This window comes from Trachinotus anak, unplaced genomic scaffold (genome assembly GCF_046630095.1).
Source record: "Trachinotus anak isolate AG129_WGS33_773 ecotype Australia unplaced genomic scaffold, CSIRO_AGI_Tana_v1 ptg000034l, whole genome shotgun sequence".
NCBI lineage: Eukaryota > Metazoa > Chordata > Actinopteri > Carangiformes > Carangidae > Trachinotus > Trachinotus anak.
The window spans coordinates 2,069,943-2,093,045 of record NW_027273885.1 but is presented as its reverse complement, the minus strand read 5'-3'; the positions used below and the strand labels follow the sequence as shown (position 1 = coordinate 2,093,045).

The 23,103-nt window shown below is 43.0% G+C and overlaps 1 protein-coding gene and 1 long non-coding RNA gene across 13 annotated transcripts in view; one reads left to right on the top strand and one right to left on the bottom strand.

Moving 5' to 3' along the window:
* The window catches only part of myo18ab (myosin XVIIIA b), a 115,242-nt gene that overhangs the window by 61,652 nt on the left and 30,487 nt on the right, over positions 1–23,103 (top strand). For all 12 annotated transcript variants that reach the window (XM_071471940.1, XM_071471935.1, XM_071471934.1 and 9 more), the window contains 7 exons: positions 565–630; positions 9,229–9,357; positions 16,822–16,965; positions 17,446–17,535; positions 17,681–17,800; positions 19,916–20,027; positions 21,290–21,417. In XM_071471940.1, the coding sequence (XP_071328041.1) occupies positions 565–630; positions 9,229–9,357; positions 16,822–16,965; positions 17,446–17,535; positions 17,681–17,800; positions 19,916–20,027; positions 21,290–21,417 (789 nt within the window). The remainder of the gene's footprint in view (positions 1–564; positions 631–9,228; positions 9,358–16,821; positions 16,966–17,445; positions 17,536–17,680; positions 17,801–19,915; positions 20,028–21,289; positions 21,418–23,103) is intronic.
* LOC139614581 (uncharacterized) lies at positions 20,379–23,022 on the bottom strand. Its single transcript, XR_011687085.1, has 2 exons — positions 22,622–23,022; positions 20,379–21,405 (listed from the first exon to the last, which is right to left on the bottom strand). It is a non-coding gene; the product is annotated as an uncharacterized lncRNA (long non-coding RNA).

The window sequence follows — 23,103 nt, the reverse complement described above, 5'->3', positions numbered from 1 at the left end:
CCAGACTCTAGTGGTCATTAGAGGAACTGCAGCTCTCAGTTCTGGAGGTTGCTGCTTGATTTAAACTCATTGGTTTTTACCACTAGTCACCAGTGCTTTGAGAATAGCCAAAATCGACTGAAACTACTGCAGCACCTAGAATCCCCCTTGTGCAAAGACAGGAAACACATTTTTACTCTTTAATGCCATATACAAAATATTGTCACTGAGGTTGTTGATTGTTAACCTCAGTGTCAGCCTTCAGAAACCTCTGAGTTCAGTCCCAGCAGCCAAACAGTCTGCAGCTTGTCCTCTAAAGGTTGAGTCGACACAATAGGTGAGAGAAAAGCTTCTCCGCCTGCCTTTTGTGTTTTCAAGTTCCTCAAGGCAGGTGGAGGGAAGAGTGTGTGTGTGTTTGTGTGTTTGTGTTAGCTGGTGTTAAGGGGGTGTGGTGTTTGTTGCTATGGCACCAAGCTATCATCCTTTGGGCAACCGGGTCATGTGATGATGCAGAGGTAAGGCCCAGAACAAACTGGGGTTGTTTGTGTTTATCTGTGGACTGATGGTTTGTTTGCTGGTTTCCAGGCGGTGGAGGAGCTGCTGGAGTCCTTGGAGCTGGAGAAGAGCAGCTACTACATGGGACTGAGCAGGGTGAGTGGAGTCACACACATACACACTTTTCATCTCATTACACGTAGAAGGACTGTTAGCATAACAGTGTAACTCAAATTGCCTTTATTTAGCTCCACTACACTGAAAACAGTAGAGATAGATTCGATTAGAGAAAGACCTGCTCACTGTATTTCATCACATTACACTTAGACTGTCTCCTGTTGATGACAGTTGTCGAAGCAGCACTTCATCCACACGTCATTCAGTCTGCTTTGTGAGAAATTATGAATTCCAATTATAGCTGCGTCGCCATCTTTACGTTAGATGTGAGGAAACCATCAGTGAAACTCACACTTCCTGTACAGATATTTAGTTTTATAAGCCTTACGGTGTCTCAGAGGATATAACCCCTCCTGTCCTGGCAGGCTTTTAACGTCAAACACGGGAGGGAAGGTGTTTTAGATGCAGCACAAACTGTCCAAGTTTAACCAGCTGGATTTTTGATGTTTCTTTGTAAATGCATCACGAATAAAGGATTGGTTAGAAGAGTGAAAGATGAATGAAAGAATCTTTATTAGTCGATGGAAGGTAGAAACATAATTAAATTCACTGTACCGCTCAGAAGTTACCAGCAGCTACTGGCAGCGTTTAAGGTGGAATATTTTCTAGCATGTTATTGAGTGGATGAGTTGAGGTTGTGAATCAATGCACCTTAAACGTGAATATGACAACTGTGACCATTCCATCAGTTTTTATTGGCTCTCTTGCATGACATACACTTTAGTGATAATCGGATCTTCAAGAGCAGTGTCAGTATCAATCCCATCACTTCTACAAGGTCATGTCATACTCAACACTCTGCTGCTTTCCCTGGTTAAACAGAGACACTGTTTTCACTCACTAATTAATTTCACTCTGTGGTTGGACCAGTGTTTCCCTGTTGCTGCGGCTGAAATGTCATAAAGTCACAATTACACGACTCTGCAGAGGGCTTTTAATTTGAAACGGCGAACAAAGTGGAGATATGTGGCAACACGCAGCCAAGGCAGGAGGAGAGAGAGAGAGGGAGACAGAGAGAATGAAAGAAAAGAGAGAGAGAGGTTGATTTAACTTGGGATCATTATGTAGGATAGATTTTTATCACCTGTTTATATTCATTCCAACCGCCAGTGTACGTGCACACCCCACCCAGGTAAAACAAAACCCTCCATAGTCGGACCGGCCATCAGGCCTGCAGAGACACGTTAGTGACGATTAGATCTTCAAGCTTCTAAGAAATGTGCATGAATTTTAACTGGATTATGTAATATATATATATCCTCACGTTCCACTGCTACACCTGTGTGAGTGAAGCACACTCTCATGCACACCCTGAATGACAGGCACAGAGAGGACTGTAGAGAGACCGACACAGCAGGGCTGGTAGAAACTCTGTGGATGTGTGACGGTCCACAGATGTGGCGACCTGCAGGGATTTGTCTCTGCAGGCCTGATGGCCTGTCTGACTTTGGAGGGTTTTGTTTTACCTGGGTGGTGTGTACACGTACACTGGCGGTTGGAGTGAATATAAACAGGTGATAAAAATCTATCCAACATAATGATCGCAAGTTAAATCAAGTTTGTCTGCTGTTCCAAATTAAAAGCCCTCTGCGGAGTCATGTAATTGTGACTTCATAACATTTCAGCTGCAGCAACAGGGAAACAATGGTCCAACCACAGAGTGAAATTAATTAGTGAGTGAAAACAGTGTCTCTGTTTAACCAGGGAAAGCAGCAGAGTGTTGAGTATGACATGGCCTTGTAGAAGTGATGGAATTAATACTGACATGTACACCATTAAGCTATTACAATACACTCAACTGTGTTTTTCCCAGAAAACTTAACCCTGGCTTTGATGCTGACTTGGATGCAGTTGTCAGTTAATTGCAGGAAACCCATAAAACTCCCAATGTTATATCAAATCAGTCTCTGCATGGGCAGTTTCCCCTGACAGCACTTTCTTTGGCAGTTGCGTCTTTTGTGTCGCCATCAAGGAACGTCTGTGCTTCAGGTCCTGATGTCTTTTCATTCAGTGACACGCTCAGTTTCACAGATAATTAGAAAACATTTTCCATTCTATTCACCTTCCTTTATAACAAGAGGTGTGGTAGGTATCAAGAAATCAATGCTGTTTTGTTCCTACGCAGTGACAAATCTCCACACTCCCATTCTCACCTTCAGTCGTCCTGGTGTGTGTTGTTTTTGATCGCTCTCTTTTTATGGGCAGGGGCTGATCTTTGTGGCTCTCAGTGTCTGTGATTCTTGCCAAGCAGCAGTCAGACACTGCCAAACTCCAAGTCTTTGAGATAAAAAAAACAGCTAATCACAAGGAAAAGGACAGGCTGATGGTTTTGTTAATTAGATCTGTGAATGTCTTTGGAATAAAGAACAGTCTTGCGCCTTTAGCTGTCATTTAGAGAAGTTTCTTGGCAGGGAGTTTAACCTTGCCTTTGTGTTGGTGTGTGTCACTCTACACTCGGCCCACCAGTTCCCCCAAGTTCGATAAAGTTTCAAGTCAAAACTTTCCTGTTTCCTGACGTTCACATTTCTAATGTTACTAATTGGTTTAGTTTCACGTCGTTTCTACTGGCAGATGAGAGACACAGAGGTCCAACCAACCCACACGGGAAGTGTCAGCAGCCCACACGCTGGGCCACTTACTCTATTTATATACTGTAATTATACTGTGTACATCATGCACTGTGAGAATTTGAATAAATGAGCTGCATCAAAGTGGAGAGTTTCATATGATTAATACCTGCTGAGTTTGATAGAAGCTAATCAGTGGTCACTTAAAGTTTCTCTTAAAGTTGGCAATATGAAAACGTCAATACACCGGCCTTAAGCTGCGCTGCTTGAAAGTGGTGAAACAGCAAATATACGGTGGCTCTTAAAGAACTGACTTCCCATTCCTAAAGAAATGCACATTAGGGTTGAGTTAACTAAACACGACACATGCTTATGTTCAAGGATCCTCAGTCAGATAGAAAGACGGGAGAGATCACATCGAGTTGGCCAGGTGTGCAAAGGTGTATTCTCTTTCAAGAGAAGCACTGCCTGGCTCCCTGACTTAGCCTCTGTGACGTCACCCACCCAACTCTTGGCTAATCCCAAAACAAAGAGGTGGGGCGTGTATGGAGCTGAGAGACTTTGGTGAATGCTGGTTTGTAGCAACGATGCACTCACCCACCTGTAACTCAAACAGCCACGCCCTCAATTATGCATAACTTAAAGCCTTGATAAAATGTAAACTGGTGAGTTATATAAAAATTTACCCCCTGTAAAGTTGTCATGAAGGAGGAAATTATCTCTAGAGACCAGAACAGTTTTTGTACCAGGCTGTAAACATGTTTATTTCTGCTGTAAAGTTGGACATTTGAACATGGGAGTCTATGGGGACTGACTCACTGCTGGAGCCAGACTCTAGTGGTCATTAGAGGAACTGCAGCTTTCAGCTCTTCAGGGTTGGCTTCATTTTTCAGCCTTGGAGGTTGCCGCTTGGTACAACAGGATCAAACACAGGTTTTTCCAGTTGGAAATGTCACTGTTACCAGTCTGCAAAGATGCAAAAAAGACAGCTCTTGGAGAGCAATAGAAGAGTGGGTTGGATGCACCCGGGGGGGGGGCTATGATGGCAGGCTTTTTACAGTGCCTTCAGGTGTAAGGATAGGGCAACACAATTTTGCTGATGGATGTGGTCAGATGACATGTTGTATTTATTAGTTCATTAGTTAAAGCGTACTGAAACCTTAACTCCACTAACATTAGTCCACAAGCTTTCGACCTCAAACAGCCGCAGTTACACCCAGTGTTTTTCCCAGTGTTGCAGCCTATGACAAAAAACTGTATTGTCTCTGGGACAACACAACTGCTGTCATTTCTTGGTGCAAATGACGAACAAAGTTTTTTTTTTTTCTCACATCACCCAACCTTACTGCCAAGCTCCACACCGGCTCACCCAAGCCTCTCTCGTATTCTTATGAGTTCTGTCGTAGGAATCATTATCATGCAGCATCAGAGTGTCACTGGTAACACATGGACCACCTCTCACTGCCAAACTGTCCCTGTGCTTCGCTGCCAACTTGTCTGTGGCTCTGTGCCTGACAAAAGTGTCTCAGAGGAGCACAGTAGTTCATACCCAGATGTGTTATCTCCTCCCAGGCCAGACTGTCATCATCTGTCCACAGCAGCATTTCCCACCGGGGGAAAATTAATTGATGGTGGTTGAATCAATTGGAAGGAGGGAAAAAAAGGATGTTATAACTCATGCTTCCCCAATCATTATACAACATAGCAATATCAGAGTGCAACATCATTATACAACAAAACACTTCTCCTCATTACAAGCACTGGGCATCATTTACACTTGGGCCAATATTTGATTATATCGAATCTTACTATTTCCTGGCATATGCAATATTTTTCATAACTGTGTTTTGCAGTTTTGCACAGTCTGCCCTGCTGCAGAGTCCAACGCTCATTTCACTGCTTTGCTTACTGTACGTTGTACTTTGGTGTGTGACAAATAAAACACCTGAAACATAAAATACAATAATATAATATTTGAAGTCCAGCCCAAATATTGCAATAATGTATATTGTGATATTTTGACTGTATGGAAATCATTTGAAATTTTTAAATTACAACATACTGTACATTTTTTAAAATAAATGAACAAATAAGACAAAGATGAATTGATAAATACAAGAAGCCTCACAAAAATAAAAGAAAACATAAATTGATTAAATTCTAAAATTGTCAAAATTTTGATTCAGATCATCATAGAAGGAAGCAAAAATCAAACATTTGATTCTTTCAGTGCTCAATATTCTTTGATACTCTTGATCACTCCTCAGACCACTTTGACTGTCAGCTTAACAAACATCAATCGCCACGAGCCTCTGGGTTTACAAAGCTTTTATTCATTCAATGCAAACCTGACACTTCCTCATAGTTCTGATGAGAGATAGTGAACTCCCACTCACCCACCTTACAGCGTTAGTATTCAGAACATTTTCATCCCAGAACACATTTACACACAACAGGGCACCATCAGACTCTAATTGCATCACCACATCATTATAGTCAAAAATGTGGAATTAGAAAGTTCCCAGAGGTCATTAAAGAATAACTACACCCAAAAAACATTTTCTATTTATGACATCTCACATTCTCAGACAATATGAGTCATTTTGTCAGCAGTTGATTATTATTTATCAGTTTTTCAGTGGCTTTTGCCGCGTTCCTTACCTCTGTTTCTAAACTAATTTAGCCTGACAGGGTAACATAGCTCTCACAGATGCTGGTGGAGAGACGCCGTGGGCATTAACGAAAGCTTCATTTCTCTGCTGTGACTATAAACACAATACATGGGCCCACAGAAGGCTGTGCTGTGTTCAGCTTCATCAGAAATTCAGATCAGTCAGACACCAAGGTGACGACACACCCACCACCGGTGTTTGAGTCATTTACCACTCCTCTGAGGGTCTTAGCATAATATGTGAGTGGACCAACTCTGCGGTCATAATAGAGGCTTGTTGTTAACTTAGTATAGTCTGGTTAGACACCATTTGATTACCAATATCAGGAACTACTCACCATTTAGCATCTCTGATTAATGTGACCTGCATGTATCTCACACCCTGCTCAGACCTGGCATGCGTCTTCAGTGATCTGATCACAAGTGGTCAGCTTGAAGCACGTCAGCTCACACCTGGATTTAAAATGCAGCTCCAGCGACCACTTGTGATTGGATGTCGTTTCCTCGCTTTATATGCAAAGAAACACGTGTGTTCTTTTTTTTTGAGCCAATCTGACAGACAGGCAAATGTGTTCAGATCTGAAATGCATCCTGAATGCGTCTTGGGTGAATTGAGGAGCTGTCCACTTGTGATTGGATCACCCAGGACGGACGTTGATACCAGGCCTGAACAGGGTCTTAAGACTGCAGAGGAGACCAGAGCATGCAGAGGGAGCCCACACAGGCAGGAGCAGCTCCAGCAGAGAGGCTGTAGCCAGCTGGTGCATTTGGAGCATCTTACTGCGAGGCAACACCACCAATCACAACATGACCGGATTGACCCCTGCTGGATTGTCAGTATATGCGTTAGAAATACTGAATATTTGAGGGGACTGAGTGTAAGTCTGGCTAAAAAAACGCTTACAGGCCGGGTAAATATTTACTGCACATTACAGCATTGTTACACAGTGTGGAAGTCACGAGGTCCGCATGAAATCTAAACAACAGTCTTAATTTCTGGCCGAATTCCAAGCCACACGTTCTCCTCTGCTCAGCCAATTTTGAAAATGACAGTCAGAGTGAGGAACTGTCACATCCTCCGAAGGACAAAATATCACACAAACTCTGCCTAATGAATTTACTCCCATGTAGAGCTGCCAGCTGTATCGTGTCCGTCCCCAGACACAAATTATGTAGAAGGAGTTAGAGGCTTTCTGATGTAGGTTTTTACAGGGGGGGGCCAGTGTTGGCCAGTCGTCACTCTTTCTAGTCAAAAATGAAACTGTTCTCATTGGTATTCAGGAAGCAGCACTGCTGCCCAGATCATCAGCAAAAGAGATAAAAGATGCCGGAACCTCTCTGGATGAGACTAAAATGATCAGGCCAGGAGAATCAGTGAGACAGCTGCTCTACATAGGGAAGAAGTCAACCAGTCACATCAGTACAAAGTAGGAAGACATAGCAAACATGCAAATCTGCCTTTGAAGATATTTTCCATTTGGTAGGCTGCATATTTACAGGGATTGATCAGTGATCTCGAGTATTAAATAGGTCTGCAGTTTGTCAGTTGGCGCCAATGGAAGGTCACATTCAGACAAAATAAATACAAGACATACTGAGCCCCTTTGACAGGTGACCTCTGTGGTATCTCTCCAAACATTGGACCTCTTCTTGTCAGTTCTCTGAAGAATCAGTAACTCTGATGAATCATCTCTGGTTGAATTCATGGAACTGTGTTGTTGGCTGTTGTCTCAAAAACATCTCCAGACTGTCTGATGTTATACTCTCAGGACAGATGAAAAAGATGCTAATTAACTTTAGGTTTGGCTGAAAATCTTCACTCCAGCCGTCATCCATTAACCCCTCACTTCCTGTTTACCTGTGACCACCGCCTCCTCTTTCCTGGCCAAGCAGTAGCTACATCTCTCCTAAAAACATACACGTCAATACATGATAGATCAGATCCAACATCTAAATTTCCTACAAACTACTTTAGAATTACTTTTACTTTTATCTCTGTGACACAAAAACACAGCTCAGACACACATGGAGTTCAAATGTTAACGTGCTGTAGGACGGACAGTGAGTGGCAGTAGACTGAATGGACTGGTACTGGGCACCAGTGCTGAGAGCATCAGAGGGTCAAGCAGGAACATCAAAACACCCACGCTCATTGTTTTCTATGTAAAAGCCTGCGTCAGTCGCCGGTGTGTGGCATCTTGTCAGGATCCTGTTTCCTGGAGGCGACGCACAGCAGCTTCAAAAGAGCAGCAATTTCACCACATTAGCTTCCTGGACCGACTCGTCCCTGCTTGACCACCTCTGTCTGCATAATGTGTTGAGTGTGAGCTCCGGGCGCTGATTGACTCACATCAAATGGTTGATGTGTGTTACACTGTGCAGCTGTATTAAGTAGGAAAAACAGATTGAAGATAAAACTGTATTGAATATGATATTCTTACTCGAGCTAGGACTCTGATCTAGATCACCTAGATTACCCCTTTGCCCCTTGGATCTGTATCGATTAGGCCCGTCTTGGTACCACCTGGATGCTATAGGCCTGCCAGCTGCTTAGAGGCATAGTCAGAGGCATGGATTGTATATAAATATGGACGTAGCCTCTGTGACGTCACCCACAGGTTTCTGAAGAGCGGGGTTGAAGCTCAGAGTGAGCTGCTTTGCCATCACCATCTCCACCTAACTTCCGGCTAATCCAAAACCAAGCAAAACGCCGGGGCGTGTAAGCATATGCTCCCCCACCTGCCACTCAAAACAGCCACACCGTCAATTATGCAGAACTTTAAGCCTTAATAAAATGTGTGCTCAATGCCTCAAGTGGCCATTTGAGGAAGTGCAGTTTCTGTCTTGGCCTTATTTTTTAGTTTATGAGGTTGCCGCTTGGTCAGAGGTCGGTGATAAGAATGATTTTACGGGTTATGATGGAGGATATAAAATGATGGATGGGAAATCAGAAGCAGTTCTATTTGCACTCAGCAGTTAATACTTGACAGTGATTGGATATTGAATTATCTGTGAAATTGTTAAGTGTAGGGTTGGCATGTTGCCATTTAGAAGCACTCAGATATTTGAACAGAGGTCCATGCTGATTTGTTTCTGTGCCAAAAATAATTCTTAAAATCCATCCAAACTTTTACAGTCACTTGCTCAGAATGTGTCTGTACATAACTGAGGAAAGTCTTTGTTTATCCAAGTGGAAGTTGGAGGCTGATCTTTTATAACTAACAAAGCTTTTCAGTTGTATTCGCCCTTACTATGTGTGAACTGTACCTATCGTGTATCTCTGCCTTCAAGAGAGGAACTATGTGTGACTTTGTCCTACCTGTCCCTGTCCTCCTGCAGGTGTTCTTCAGAGCAGGGACTCTGTCCAAGCTGGAGGAGCAGCGGGACGTGAAGACCAGGAGGAACATCTCTCTGTTCCAGGCCGCCTGCAGGGGATACCTGGCCAGACAGGCCTTCAAGAAGAGGAAGGTAAGACTGGGGTGTGGGGTGGGATCACTTTAAAATATCTTAACTTTGTAGAAAACTCAGAGAAACTAAATCCTGCAAGGTTGGATGGTGGGTCCAGGAGAGCGGTGACTACTTAGTTGTGACATCACAAAGTTCCAGAAGTCCTTACGTCTGAATACAGGCTGTGTGCATTTCTCTGTGGACTGAGGCTTTGATACTTTCACAGTATTAATATAGAACCTAGACCTGCTTTATAATCACAAACACATGGACATCTACCTTTAGACAATATGGGACCTTTAAAAACCTTGCACCATGAGCTTTATAAAACTGGTTTACTGGAGGAATATCTATTCTAAGGTGGTTTTGTAATTTCTTGTTTATCCTTTGTTTGTCTGTGGCCATAACTTCACAAACGGAGAAATTATAATTGTCCTTATCTGCCAACCCCCGGTTGAACTACATATATTTCTGTTTTATAGTGTAAAGAGGTAAGATGGAGTTACAGCTCTTGTGGCATTTGGACTTAAAGTTCTTAATTAAGTGTTAGGAAAACCTTTGTGGCCTAAGGAAAATACCAGAGAAGTCTTAAGAGAGCACGGAGCTGGCAGTAGTTAAATGATTTCCTCTGAGATGAACTCGAGCTGCATCTTTTTTCTTGTGGCTTCTTGTCATTTCATTCGGTTCTCTCCCTGCTGGACTGCTGCTCTAGTGTCACACGGACTCTGAGATTCCCCAGTGATATGCTGTCACTCTGCCAAAGCCAAACAGGCCTGAATGTTGCACAGCGGTTGTTGCATGTGCAGAAATTCAGGCACCTTTCTGCTCACTCAGAACTTCAAGAACTCATTAGGGCTGAAGTGACCAGTTAGGACTTGTGAGGCAGGTCAAAAACTGTCATCAGGAATTGTCAGCTGATGACTCTTGAAACCTTGACACTCAACAACCACAGGCTCTTCTAAGCAGCTGACTGAGGGGCTGAAAAAGAAGCTAATTGATGCCCACAAAGCAGGGAAACTGTAAAAAGACATCAAAGCATTTCAAGCATGAAATTTCCACTGTCATTATGAAATGACAGTTAAGGGGAACTCTGGAAGTCAGGATGAGATCTGGACATCCGAGAAAACTTTCAGATAAACTGTCTGCAGGACAGAAAGACAAAGAAAAACCTCACATGAATGTGAAGGACCTGCAGGAAGGTTTAGCTGACACAGGAGGGGAAGAGTCATCAGTGAGAAGCTTTACCTATGACCTCACTACAAAAGTCAAGTCTGCAAAGCAACATCGGAATAAATCAGAGACTTTTGGAAACAAGTTCTGAGGACAGATGAAGTTAACTGAGCTCTTTGGCCACAATCACCAATCAAGTCTCCTTTTGTCTCCTTTTTGGAGGAAAAAAGGAGCAGCGTTTGATGAAAACACCTTTTCCAACTGTAAAGCATGAGAGTGGACATATTATTCTTCGGGGTTGTGTGGCAGCAAGTGGCACAGGAAAAACTGCCCAAACAGAGGGAGGAATGGATTCCACTAAATATCAGCACGTTCTGGATGCAAATGTCATGTTGGCGCTAAGAACGTGAAAGTGAAAAGAGGCTGGTTCCCAGGACAATGACCCAAAGCATACCTTAAAATCCACCATGAACCACTTCAAGAAATGCAGAGCGCCCCGCCCCTCACCTGAGAGTCTGTGGGTAGACTTTAAATCAGATAAAATTTCTCACAAGTTAAAGTGATGTGCAGGAAGAGGATAGAAAGACTCTGAGGGTTTGAAAGCTGCCTGCTGGAAAATACTCGGGGCACACAAACTTCTGCAGATTCTGCAATTATTGTTCAATTTTTGTTCAGTTTAAAAAAACGTAATGTTTCATTTACATTTGGAGAAAGTGTAATGTTTTAATTTCTGTTTGCTGCTGCGTCTGTATTTACTTCTTTTCACTTCAATAACCAGCCAAATTTATAATTTGCCTAAACACCTGTTCACCTACTTACTCCTGCAATTATCCAATCAAGCCATCAGGTGCACGCTCAGTGCATAATATCCTGCAGACACAGATCCAAACAATAGAATCGGGTGGGGGGGGGCGGGCACTTTATTAGGAACACCACACTAATGCTGGGTAGTTCCTCCCTTTGCTTTCAAACAGCCTCGGTTCTTCATGTCATTGATTCCACAAGATGTTGGAAACCTTCCTCCGCTCCTTGTTGACATGACTGCATCCCATCATTTCTGCAGATTCTACCACATCTCCAAGGTGTTCCAATGGATTCAGGCCTGGAGACAGGGGAAGGTGGTGCTTTCATACACCTTGATGTGCTTGATGTTGTTCTTAATGTGGTTTTTAGAGACCACTGTGACATTTCACGTTTATTAGATGCTTCACAGTGAAATGAAAAGGACTTTGAACCCAAGGAGAAGCATTTATATTGTAGCCAAATGAGCTTTTTGGAAGCTTTACGAGTTCCCCTTGTAGAGGACTTTGTCTTGACAATTTTCTTCTCTCTGCACACTGTTGGCGGTGTGTGTGTGTGTGTGTGTGTGTGTGTGTGTGTGTGTGTGTGTGTGTGTGTGTGTGTGTGTGTGTGTGTGTGTGTGTGTGTGTGTGTGTGTGTGTGTGTGTGTGTGAGAGTGAGAGTGAGAGTGAGTGTGTTGTTCCACCAGAGTGAGCCTGACAAGTGGAAACATTGCCGCCGTGCATTGACTGCCTCTTAAAGATGCCAGTGGGGATCTGTTGACTTTGTGTGTGTGTGTGTGTGTTGCTTCACAGAAGTTTTGATGTTGCTTGTGGAAGTTTTCTCATGTGAACACACAGCTCATTTGGTACAGTTTTTGTATATATACTAAATGTGTGTGTGTGTGTGTGTGTGTGTGTGTGTGTGTGTACGCCTGTGCTTTCAGTCCCTGTCCTCCACTCATTACCATTTCGGTTTATTCTTTCTTGCCGCACTGGGCTCAGGCCTGCCAACTGAAATTACTTTTCAAGGGCATTTGGGTTTCACTTCACTTCTCTGTTGCCCCTGAACGACTCAGTTTGAGCCTCAGCTCTTAGTCATTAGGAGTAAATAGTCATCTCCTGTAACTGATGTCATTTGGAAATGGGTTTATGTCTTTGTGGCCACTGAAAGCCACTAGTTGCTAATGTTGGTTGAGGTGAAGGTTTTATCCGTTTGATGCTTCTTTCAATTGCATGATTGTTTTGAGCAGTTTTAGCAAGGCAAGGCAAGGCAAGGCATCTTTATTTATATAGCGCATTTCATACCAAGGCAACTCAATGTGCTTTACATAAAGACAAAAAAAGAACAGCATAAAACAGCATAAAAACAAAAGAAAACAGAGTTAAAAGCAGGGGCAAAAAAGTAAAATAGAAGAAAATAGAGTTTTAAGTTCTTAAAAAGAGCTTTTAACCTGGATTTAAAAGTGCTTACAGTTGGGGCTGATCTCAGTTCTGCTGGTAGTTTGTTCCAGTTGTGTGCAGCATAACAACTAAATGCTGCTTCACCATGTCTGGTCTGAACTCTGTGCTCCACTATCTGACCTGAGTCAGTAGATCTCAGAGCTCTACTGGGTTTATACTCTACTAACATGTCATTCATGTATTCTGGACCTAAACCATTCAGTGATTTGTAGACAAGTAGCAGAACTTTAAAATCTATTCTGTAGCTGACTGGGAGCCAATGTAAGGTCTTACGAACTGGGGTGGTGTGATCTGATCTCTTTGTTCTGGTTAAAACTCGAGCTGCAGCGTTCTGAATGAGCTGCAGCTGTTTGATACTTTTTTGGGGGAGTCCAGTCAGAAAACCGTTACAGTAATCAAGTCTACTGGAGATAAAAGCATGAATCAGCTTCTCCTGATCAGTTTGGGACATGAAACCCTTAATTCTGGATATGTTCTTAAGTTGATAAAAGGCTGATTTGGTGACTGATTCGATATGGCTGTTGAAGGTCAGATCTGAGTCTATCAGCACGCCAAGGTTTCGGACTTGGTCTTTAGTTTCTATAGACAGTGACTCAAGGTGTTTGCTGACAGCAACCCTCTTCTCTTTATTGCCAAAAACAATGACCTCAGTTTTTTCTTGATTTAACTGAAGGAAATTTTGGTTCATCCAATTTTTGACTTGCTCTAAACAGTAGCGTCTTTTTAAAGCCAGTTACATTTTAGGCAGATTTGGATTTGATCTGTTGGGAGCTGGTTCCAGCAGTGAGCAGCACAGTGGCTGGAAACCATGTCACCCTGGTTAGTTTTATCTGTAGGCCCCAGTAACTGACCAGCTCCTGCAGATCTTAGAGACCTATGAGGCTCATACACATCCAACATTTCACAGATATATTTAGGGCCCATTGTGTGACTTGTAGACAGAAGGTAAAACTTTCAGTTCACTTTTATCTGACTGTCGGTTTATAAGTCAATGCAAAGACCTGAGAACTGAAGTAAAGTGTTCTCTCTCTTTTTTTTTTAGTTTTAGTGACAACCGTAGCTGTAGCTGTCTAATGGTGTTATTTGTTAAACCAGTGAGGAGAGCGTAGCAATAGTCAACTCAGGAGGATATGCAGGCATGAACTTTGACCTTAGCTTTGTTTCTGAGATGCCAAAATACAGATAAAGTTAAAAACATCTCTTTTGGTACGTTTTGGAAATACTGTTTCAGTTTGAAAACTCAACCATGATTTTCACCAAGGTTTTTTACATGGGTTGAAGTCTTTCAGGTTCTAGACTCCAGGTCAGCACTAAGTTGCAATCTTCCCTCTTTCTTCCCAAATAGAACTATCTCAGTCTTGTCTTTATTTAATCGAAGGAAGTTTTCCAAGTGTCCAGGGATGGGTTTGGGGCACGAAAGCCACCCAACACATACAGCACACAGATACTACCCACTCTTTCCTCCAATAGAATGTGTTTTTAAATGTAAGTTTAACACAATGATATTTAATCCTGACAGGGAAGTAGGGAGTGTTATAATGGGTTCCAAATGGAGTATATATCCAAAACTACAGACCGGCGGAGGGGTAAAGGGACGCCAGGAGAATTCAAATCAGAACTTTAATTTGTTTTGCACTGACTCATTGTTTTGTTGCTGATAAACCGTCCAGATACTCAGAAAAGGTAGATTAAAATTTGCTTATGCCCATTTTCTATTGCTACTACACAAAATCAATTAGTTTGTTCCTCCATCTAGTCTGTCTGCCTGCTCTAGGGAACCCCCCCCCCCCCGAAAGGAGCAGCATTCAAAGCACTCTGAGAAATAAATGAGAAGAAGAAGGAGAATGAAAGAAGGAAAGCTGGAGAAAGAGAGAGTGTGCCTCTTCATGAGGGAGCAGACAGATAGAAGAGCTCCTCTGGCTGCTCTGAGGCCCTGCAGTCTATCTCTCCTCATGGGGAACAGTTCAGAGCCGAGGAACATGGGGGATCCCACCGCCTGACATCAACACTGAGCCTCATTAAATAGTTCCCTGAAGACAGAAACCAGTATCTGGGTTACTACAGTGCAAGTAAACACCTTCTCCACTGACGTGAGTAACCTGGATACTTCTGTCAGTGTAAACAGACTGATCCGTCTCTGCTGCAGGATGTACAGAGCAGACACAGGTCACAGCAGAAGAATCACTACAGTAAAGAAATGTCAGTTTCAGCTAAAGTGCATAAGAGCACAACATCTTTTAGATTATGTGTCATTTTCTGTCTAAAGTTAAACTATTCTGTAAATTTAGACATCCTGCACTGACGATGAACAAGGTCACAAAAACAAAAAAGAAAAAGACAAATATTTGTTGGGTGGTTTCTGTCTTTTTTAAAACCTATTACAACCTTCAGGCTTCTAAAACGTCTTTTCCTCTGAGATCAAGCTGAGAAGTGAATGAATCTTGAAACAAGCTTGATAATCTACTGCAACTGAGTGAAAGTGTCTCTGATGAGCGAAGCTTGCGTCGGCAGCCTTTGCTTCAGAGAGCAGTCTGTCCCTGCTGTGTGTTAGGAATGGTTTTCCAGATTACCTGTAGCTCGGGAAGATTTCTCTTTACGCCTCTCCAACGAGCTGCCAGAACAACACTGATGGTTTGATCTGTGCAGCCATCATTACATCCACAAGCACATAGATGCCAAAGTTAGGGAAACGACTGACACATTTAAGTGCCTGTGTGATCGTAGAGGGCTGACGAGTCCTCTCTTTGATTTATTGTCTCCTATCATGAAGACAGCGGCTGAGAAAAGCTTGTCTTGATTTGCTTAAACAAAAGAGAGAATTGTCAGCATTTTAATTACAAGTAGATTTGAGGTCCTTAAGTTTTGTTTAACATGTCTTATTTACATGTTAACGTGGCAGCAGAAAAACCTTTTGATTTCACTCGCAAACAATATTCACAATGCAAATGGAAACATCTGCAGAATAAATCCACTCACCGTATCAGGAACTTCACACTATAAAGTACAGAGTCAGCTGAGACATTGTGGTCGTAGAAGCTAGTTTCACTCCTGGTGGGGACTGAGAGACACCAACAAATGACCCTGTCCTGGTCAACAGTGCATCATCATCATTATGATGTCATCACGACCTTATCTGGCCATGAGAAGTCAAACTGTTATTCCCATCATAACGGATTAATACTTCACTATTGGATGTCCCACTTAACAGGAAGTTCATCACTATACAGAAGAAACCAAAGCATTTAGACAGTTTTTTCTTTTAAGATTTTTTTTTGGTCATTTTTGCCAATAACTGGCACATTTTTATTGTACACATACAATAAAAAATGTATGTGTACAGTATTTTTCATTCATTCAAGCATTCTCCTTTGTATCAGCCCATTTACAGTGACTTTACCATCCTGCATTATGACCATTGTCCTGTTGCACTGCAAACAGCTGAGACTTCTATCACTTCACTGGCTCTGTGTCTTACTGTCGTCCATGTGATGTGGGCAGAGCACCACGCTGCCATGGTGACGAGACAGACTGAAATTAAGAGATTGAAGGCAAGAAAATTGACGGATGGAAGCGTGTGTCTCTCAGCCCTAAATCTGAAGGAGGGGTTAAGGATGTTCTGAACTGTAACAAGCTTAAGAAATTCAAACTCTCCACCAGGGGCTCATTAAAAACCCTTTGTCACAAAACGGCAACAAAGTGCTGGACACTTTGTCCTTTCCACTATTAATGTACTTCTCTCATTGACTCTCTCAGCTGTGGCTCAGTGTTAAATAAGCTCCTCTGTGTGATATTACAGACACTGCGTCCATTTTTCTTTCTATAGAAGCATCGCCACACGGGGAAACCACTCAGTGGCCTTTTGGTTACAGCAGAAACACAGCGTGCTGCTGCAAATCCAACAAATACTGTTACTGCACCACACAGTGGGTTCAAACATATGTTCTTCCTCTGCCTAATGCTGTTGTATGTGTGTGTGTGTGTGTGTGTGTGTGTGTGTGTGTGTGTGTGTGTGTGTGTGTGTGTGTGTGTGTGTGTGTGTGTGTTTGTGTGTGTGTTTGTGTCTGTGAGACAGATCCAGGACTTGGCCATCCGCTGCATCCAGAAGAACATAAAGAAGAATCGTGGTGTTAAAGGCTGGCCATGGTGGAAACTGTTCACCACCGTCAGACCTCTGATAGAGGTGCAGCTGACTGAGGAACAGATCCGCGGGAAGGACGTGCGTACACACACACACACACACACACACAATACTAGTGCTGTTCATGGATGGTGTGAATAAGGTGGGCTTTTGAATTATTAGGAAATAGCAAACATTTTTCTGGAGGAATGTCTGACAGACAGATTTTTAAAAGTCGATGTAGACTTTGGACAGAAGTCTGCATCATTGAGTTTTACGTCTGTTCCTTTATATTTGACATATTCCCATCAAAATATCCTTGAAAATTCCAAGTATTTCTCCAGGATTCAAATCCATTCCTTATCCTTGAAACGCCTGGAGTTTTGCTGGAGACAACAAGGATTTAATATTTAACCAGACCTCATCATATCTGTTTGAGAGGTCAGAGGCAGCAGCGATGAGGGTAACACCCAAAAGTTACACCCCCACAATTTAGCGAAAACACCTCACGTGCTGATTAATTCACTTCATCTGCTGTGTCCTCACAAACACCAACATGTTGGGTCTTTTCTCTCTCAGGAAGAGATTCAGCAGCTGAAGCAGAAGCTGGAGAAGGTGGAGAAAGAGAGGAATGAGCTGAGACTCAACAGTGACCGTCTCGAGAGCCGGGTACACACACACACACACACACACACAATCTACAATAGAAGATTTGGGTCTTGTCTGAGCTAGGTTCTTGACAGAGTAAATCTTACAGGGTATACATAAATCCAGTGTGCACATACTTGACACTCACTGTGTGTGTGTGTTGCAGATCACAGAGCTGTCGTCAGAGCTGGCTGATGAGCGGAACACCGGGGAGTCGGCCTCCCAGCTGCTGGAGACCGAAACGTCTGAGAGACTCCGTCTGGAGAGGGACATGAAGGACCTGCAGGTAGAGACCAGAGCACGCTGGAGCCTCACTGTGGTTTTTCTTGCCTTCAGAAGCAGAGTGGTCTGACAAGCAGGGTGTTTGTTAGACTGTATGGAGCCGTGGTCAAGACTGGGGACTGGGGAAGCTCCACTTCAAGGTTTTACTCCTAAATGACTGAATACATACCCAGGTCCCAGCCAGAGCCTTATAGAGGAGACGGTTACGACAGCAGGGAGTCACATGATTCGTATTTGCTGCAGATATGTATCTAATACCAATATAGTCCTCTACAGCACCCTGTCAGATGGCTGCTCATAATTTTTCCAACCACGCCCCTTATGCCCGAGCAGCAGGCCCCACCCCTTTTGAAAGTCTCTGCCAGTAGTCTACATCCTCAGATCATATCAACTTAATTCATTTAGAGCAGTGATTAAAATCAAATTAATGTCAGGGTTCAAATCCCACTTGGAGCTCATTCTCAGTAAATGAGAAAATTAAAGGTCCCGTATTTTTAAGTTTTACAGTGGCTTAGAGAGAGCTCAGCGCATGAAGAAAACATCCTCATCATTTTGACAACACAAACCCTGCAAATACACACAAACACAACCAAGTACAGAAATGCACTGCAAGTAGCACAGACAACTGAAATGTTTCCGGGGGCACAGAAAAGTGATGAACCGGGCTGGGTCGTGCTTGTTCCTCACTGCTTTGTGACTTTTAGTTGTTGAAGTGAAGTCATGGAGAAATGAGACGACAGAACATTAAAGCCGACAGCAGTTAATGTTACACTGACCCTAAACACACATCAAAAGGGCTTCTGTGGGGGCTGAAATTAAACTTTTGGTTCCCTCAGTCTTGACCTAAAAACTCCACTGATGTGGACGAGTCTTTTTGTGTATCATTTTCTCTCTTTACATTTCCCTCGGCCAGCGGTTCCTCACTGAGGGGGGGGGGGCGGTGGTGCTGGTTGTTGCAAGTCTGGAATAAAACACCTGCAATGAAATTACATGCAACTGTGATTTGTCTAAGTCAGACTGCTGAAGCCTCATATGAGCTGAGTGTAGTTGTGTGGAGGGCTGCAGAGTCTGTCCTCCATGTAGTCGCTGTGTGTGTGTGTGTGTGTGTGTGTGTGTGTGTGTGGGGTGTGGGGGGTGTGGGGGGGGGGGGGGGGGGGGGGTCACTACACAGCCAATATGGAAGAGAGGAGTGACTGCAGCTGCTATTAACTCTTTCACTGGACTGTATACATGGCATTTACGTGTAGTATTAACCCTGAGTCTGTCCTAATACACACTCAGTATATAATCTCCCATCAGCCACCACTGCACCCACACCTGCACCAGTGACACCTCACACCCACTACACTCTCTGTCTCCAAGCCTCACCCTGTTTCTCTGTTATCTACCAGCAGCCTGTTCTTTTGCTTTCTCTGCCCTCTCTCTCTCTCTCTCACTCACTCACTCACTCACACACACACACACACACACTGACGGCTGTAATTTTGAAATCACATTGTCAGGCCATTTCTCCACCACTGCTCCCTCCATCCATTTAGTTCACTATTTGACATTTTTGACATGAGCTGTTTCTCAATTTTTGTGAGAGGCGGTGGTGGGAAAGGGGGGGCGGGGGGCTCAGACTGCTCAGATAGCCACGGGGAGGGGCTGCCTACAAATGGCCTGGCTTTTAGAAATGTTGGATGGATTTTTTTTTCTTGTGTTTGTGATGCAGAGAACATCACAGTGAGGAAACGTTGTTGTTGGACCTGAGCACTGTGTCAGGGGTTCGAAGGTGTGAAATGAGACGGTCTGGCCCACGAAGGATTTTCACTTTGCGCCACCAGCTGTGACCACCCTTACCATTGCTTCGCAAAGCTTCTGTTGCCTAGCAACTTTGACAAAAACTTGAGGTCTGAAGGCCCTTGGTTTTAACAGTTGGACCATCAGCTGTTGAACTGACCTCAGACCCAATACACTGATCAAGTGTAATCCTCAGGCTCTGTCTGTGCTGTTTGCTGCCATATTATCTGCATTAGGAGCCAGCAATGAATCATGGGATAGGTTTGGCCATGAAGGATCCCCCTGCTGGAGCCTTCGTGGAGACCTAAAGCACTCCTTCCTCTCTCTCACCCTCCAGGCCAAGTTTGACAGCATGAAGAAGCAGATGGAGTCCATGGAGATGGAGGTGATGGAGGCTCGACTCATCAGGGCTTCTGAGCTCAACGGAGAGATGGATGATGACGACACAGGTCACACACACTCCTCCACACATATACGCAAAATAACAAACACTCCTGCACAGCTGCAATTACCATCTGTTCATTAGTATTCGACTCAGTGATTGTGAGCACTGTGAGGATGGAGTTAACAGAACAGTCTCCACTCAAGGTCCACTTACTTCCCTGGTCTGGACTTCATCAGTAGATGAACTTTGCTCAGTTGTCATAGAGTTAAACAAGTTCAAACTTTCCCTTATTCAGAGGAAATGAAGGACAAAACCTCATCCACTGAGTGACCAGAAAAAATACAGCAACAAATTGTTTTGAGTACATTGAGTACAATACACAAGACCTGAAATAAATTAAAACAACCCCCAAGTGGCCAAGTGAAAAAAAAAATTTAATCTGTTTTCACAGAAGAGGGAATTTTTTTTTTTTTTTTTTAAATGATCCAGGAAAAAAAATCACTTGTCTTGACAGAAAAAACCTTTCATCTTGGGAGTGTTTATACAGATGAAAAAACGTATAATCATATAATAGTGCATTTTAGACTTCATTGATCATTTTCATCACTAAATCAAATACAACATAATAAAGTTTCAATAACAATTAAAGTAACAGTTTTGTTAGATTAGTAAAGGTTGTCATAATTAGTCTTTCAACAGTAACTTAAATAGGTAACAAAAACAACTTGTCCTCAGCAAACAGGCACTGAGTCACATGAACACAAGCTTATATCATCAAACTTGTGCTGTGGTTTAGTTTAGTTTTTTTTTTGTTATTTTTGTCCACTCTTTGTGTGAACCGAACGTACACACACTCCCACACAGACGGGCTAATAGTGGTAATTCACTCCCTGACTCTGAGAAAACCCCAGCGTGTGTTCTCGAGTGGAGGTGCAGGAGCTGCAGGGGTGGCGTCCGCCCGGTGCTTTGACAAAAGCCAAGAGAAATCCAATGTGAAGGAGAGCATTTGAAATGGATCCGTTAAAAGTGAAAAATGAAGCGAGGACTCAGGCGCCCTGCAGTCAGGCCACCGGCCGCCTTTGTGTGGCCCGCAGACTTTGTGAATGTGGACTTGGAAATTGAATTTTGAAAAGTGGCTTTTTGATGCACAGGTTTGGACAGCCTCACTTGTTTTTACCAAAGCAGTGCTTTAAGGTATTTTTGAGGCGCATTTAATGTGTGGGTTGTTTCATTGGAAGAATATGACACAAAATAGTATTTTAGTTTTACCAAAACGTGGCTGAGAATGTGAAACAAGTGGTGACTGTGAACTTGCTGATGTGACAGGAGGAGAGTGGAGGCTGAAGTATGAACGAGCCATCAGGGAGATCGAGTTCACCAAGAAGAGGCTGCAGCAGGAGTTTGATGACAAGCTGGAGGTGGAGCAGCAGAACAAACGGCAGCTGGAGAGGAGGGTGAGAGGACACACACACACACACACACACACACACACACACACACCCCTTCCATTTTAAATTGTGTTACTCTCTGTATAGAGGAATTAATTGATTTTAATTTTAAGTTTTCAAGTTGAATGAAATCAATCTTAATATATTTATCATCTATTGTCTCATAAGACTCTTCCCACATAATCAAAACTGAATCTTTGCCATGAAGTTGACATTAAGTTTTGTACAGACATTCATGTCAACCAGAAGATGCAATGAATTCTAAAGACTTTGGTTATTCTCTGACTTTTCACCATGAAATATCTCAACATCTGTTAAATGAAATGGCTTGAAATTTCGTACACACTTTCGTGGCTCCTGGGTCATGTATCCTAATGTTTCTTTTCCAGCGCTCATATAACAGAAACTTTATATCTTAAGTCTTAAAGGTCCCATATTTTACACGTCTTCTGTGTTTTATCTGAAGTGTTGATCTCCATTAGAAGATATATTTGTGGTTTTAAGAACCAAAAACCATCTCAGTGTAGTTTCACATCCAGCCTCTCTTCTGATTGGCTGACTGTTTTTTGAGTGAGCCAATAAAAATATAGCAGATTTCAGGTAAACAATCAGAGAAGTCAAATCCTGCAGTTTCTGAATACAGGCTGTGTGCATTTCTCTGGACTGAGGCTTTGATACTTTCACAGCATTAATATAAAACCTAGACCTGCTTTATAGCCACAAACACTGGAAATGTGTGAATGAAACAAGTTGGCTAAGAGTTTATTTAATTTTCGTTACCAGAACCTTGACTCCAATACGATCCTTTTTTTCCCGATACCAATGTTTCTAAATCAGTTTCAACAACAACACAGTACATTACAGAGGCAGAGGCTAATTGTGAAGAGATATAAAAGATAACTGCTGTTGAGCCCGGACGAGTCAACGGACAAGCACAAGCTAACCGACCGTATATTAGATAAAGTTGGTCAGTTACTGTCAATCTTAATGCACTTCACCTGTCGATTTACCTAGCTAGCTACATAGCCATATAATAAGATAACTGAGCTATATTCAAACAATAATCCTGATTACGTTACATCCCAGTTTGTCATTGGCGCTGCGTCCATGCTAATTTCCGTAGCCTCAACGACAACGTACAAGTTAGCTGAATTTGTTAGCTAACTGTTAGCTGGCCTGCTACAAACAGCCGCTGCGCTGTCCTCGGTACCATCGGCTGATGATGAGGACCCCAGTGGTGATGGAGGAGGAGGACTTGGCTGACAGGAGAAAGGCTGAGGTTCGTCCTTCTTTCAGGCGAACACGGAGCAACTTTCCGCTCTTGACTTCAGGCCGCGCGAAGTCAAGGATCAAGTTCGTGGTGTTGCCGTAGTTTGCTGCAGCGTCCTCTGACAGCCAATCACCAGCGACTTAAGAACGTGTCACAAGTATACTGCATGCTTATTGGCTCACAGACGCTGAGATTTAATGTTTGGGTATCGACATTTTTCGAAAGATAATTAATAAATGTTTCAACGCTTGGGAGGATCGAAGCATTTCGGTCGGTGCTACACACATACCCGGCCCCAGCTTCAACACCCTCCTGTGTTCATTTAGGATCAAGGCATTTTTCAGGTCCTGACCCTGATTACCATGGTTACCAAACAGTTAAGATACAATCTGTAAATTAGGGCGTTTCTGTAATAGGGCTCC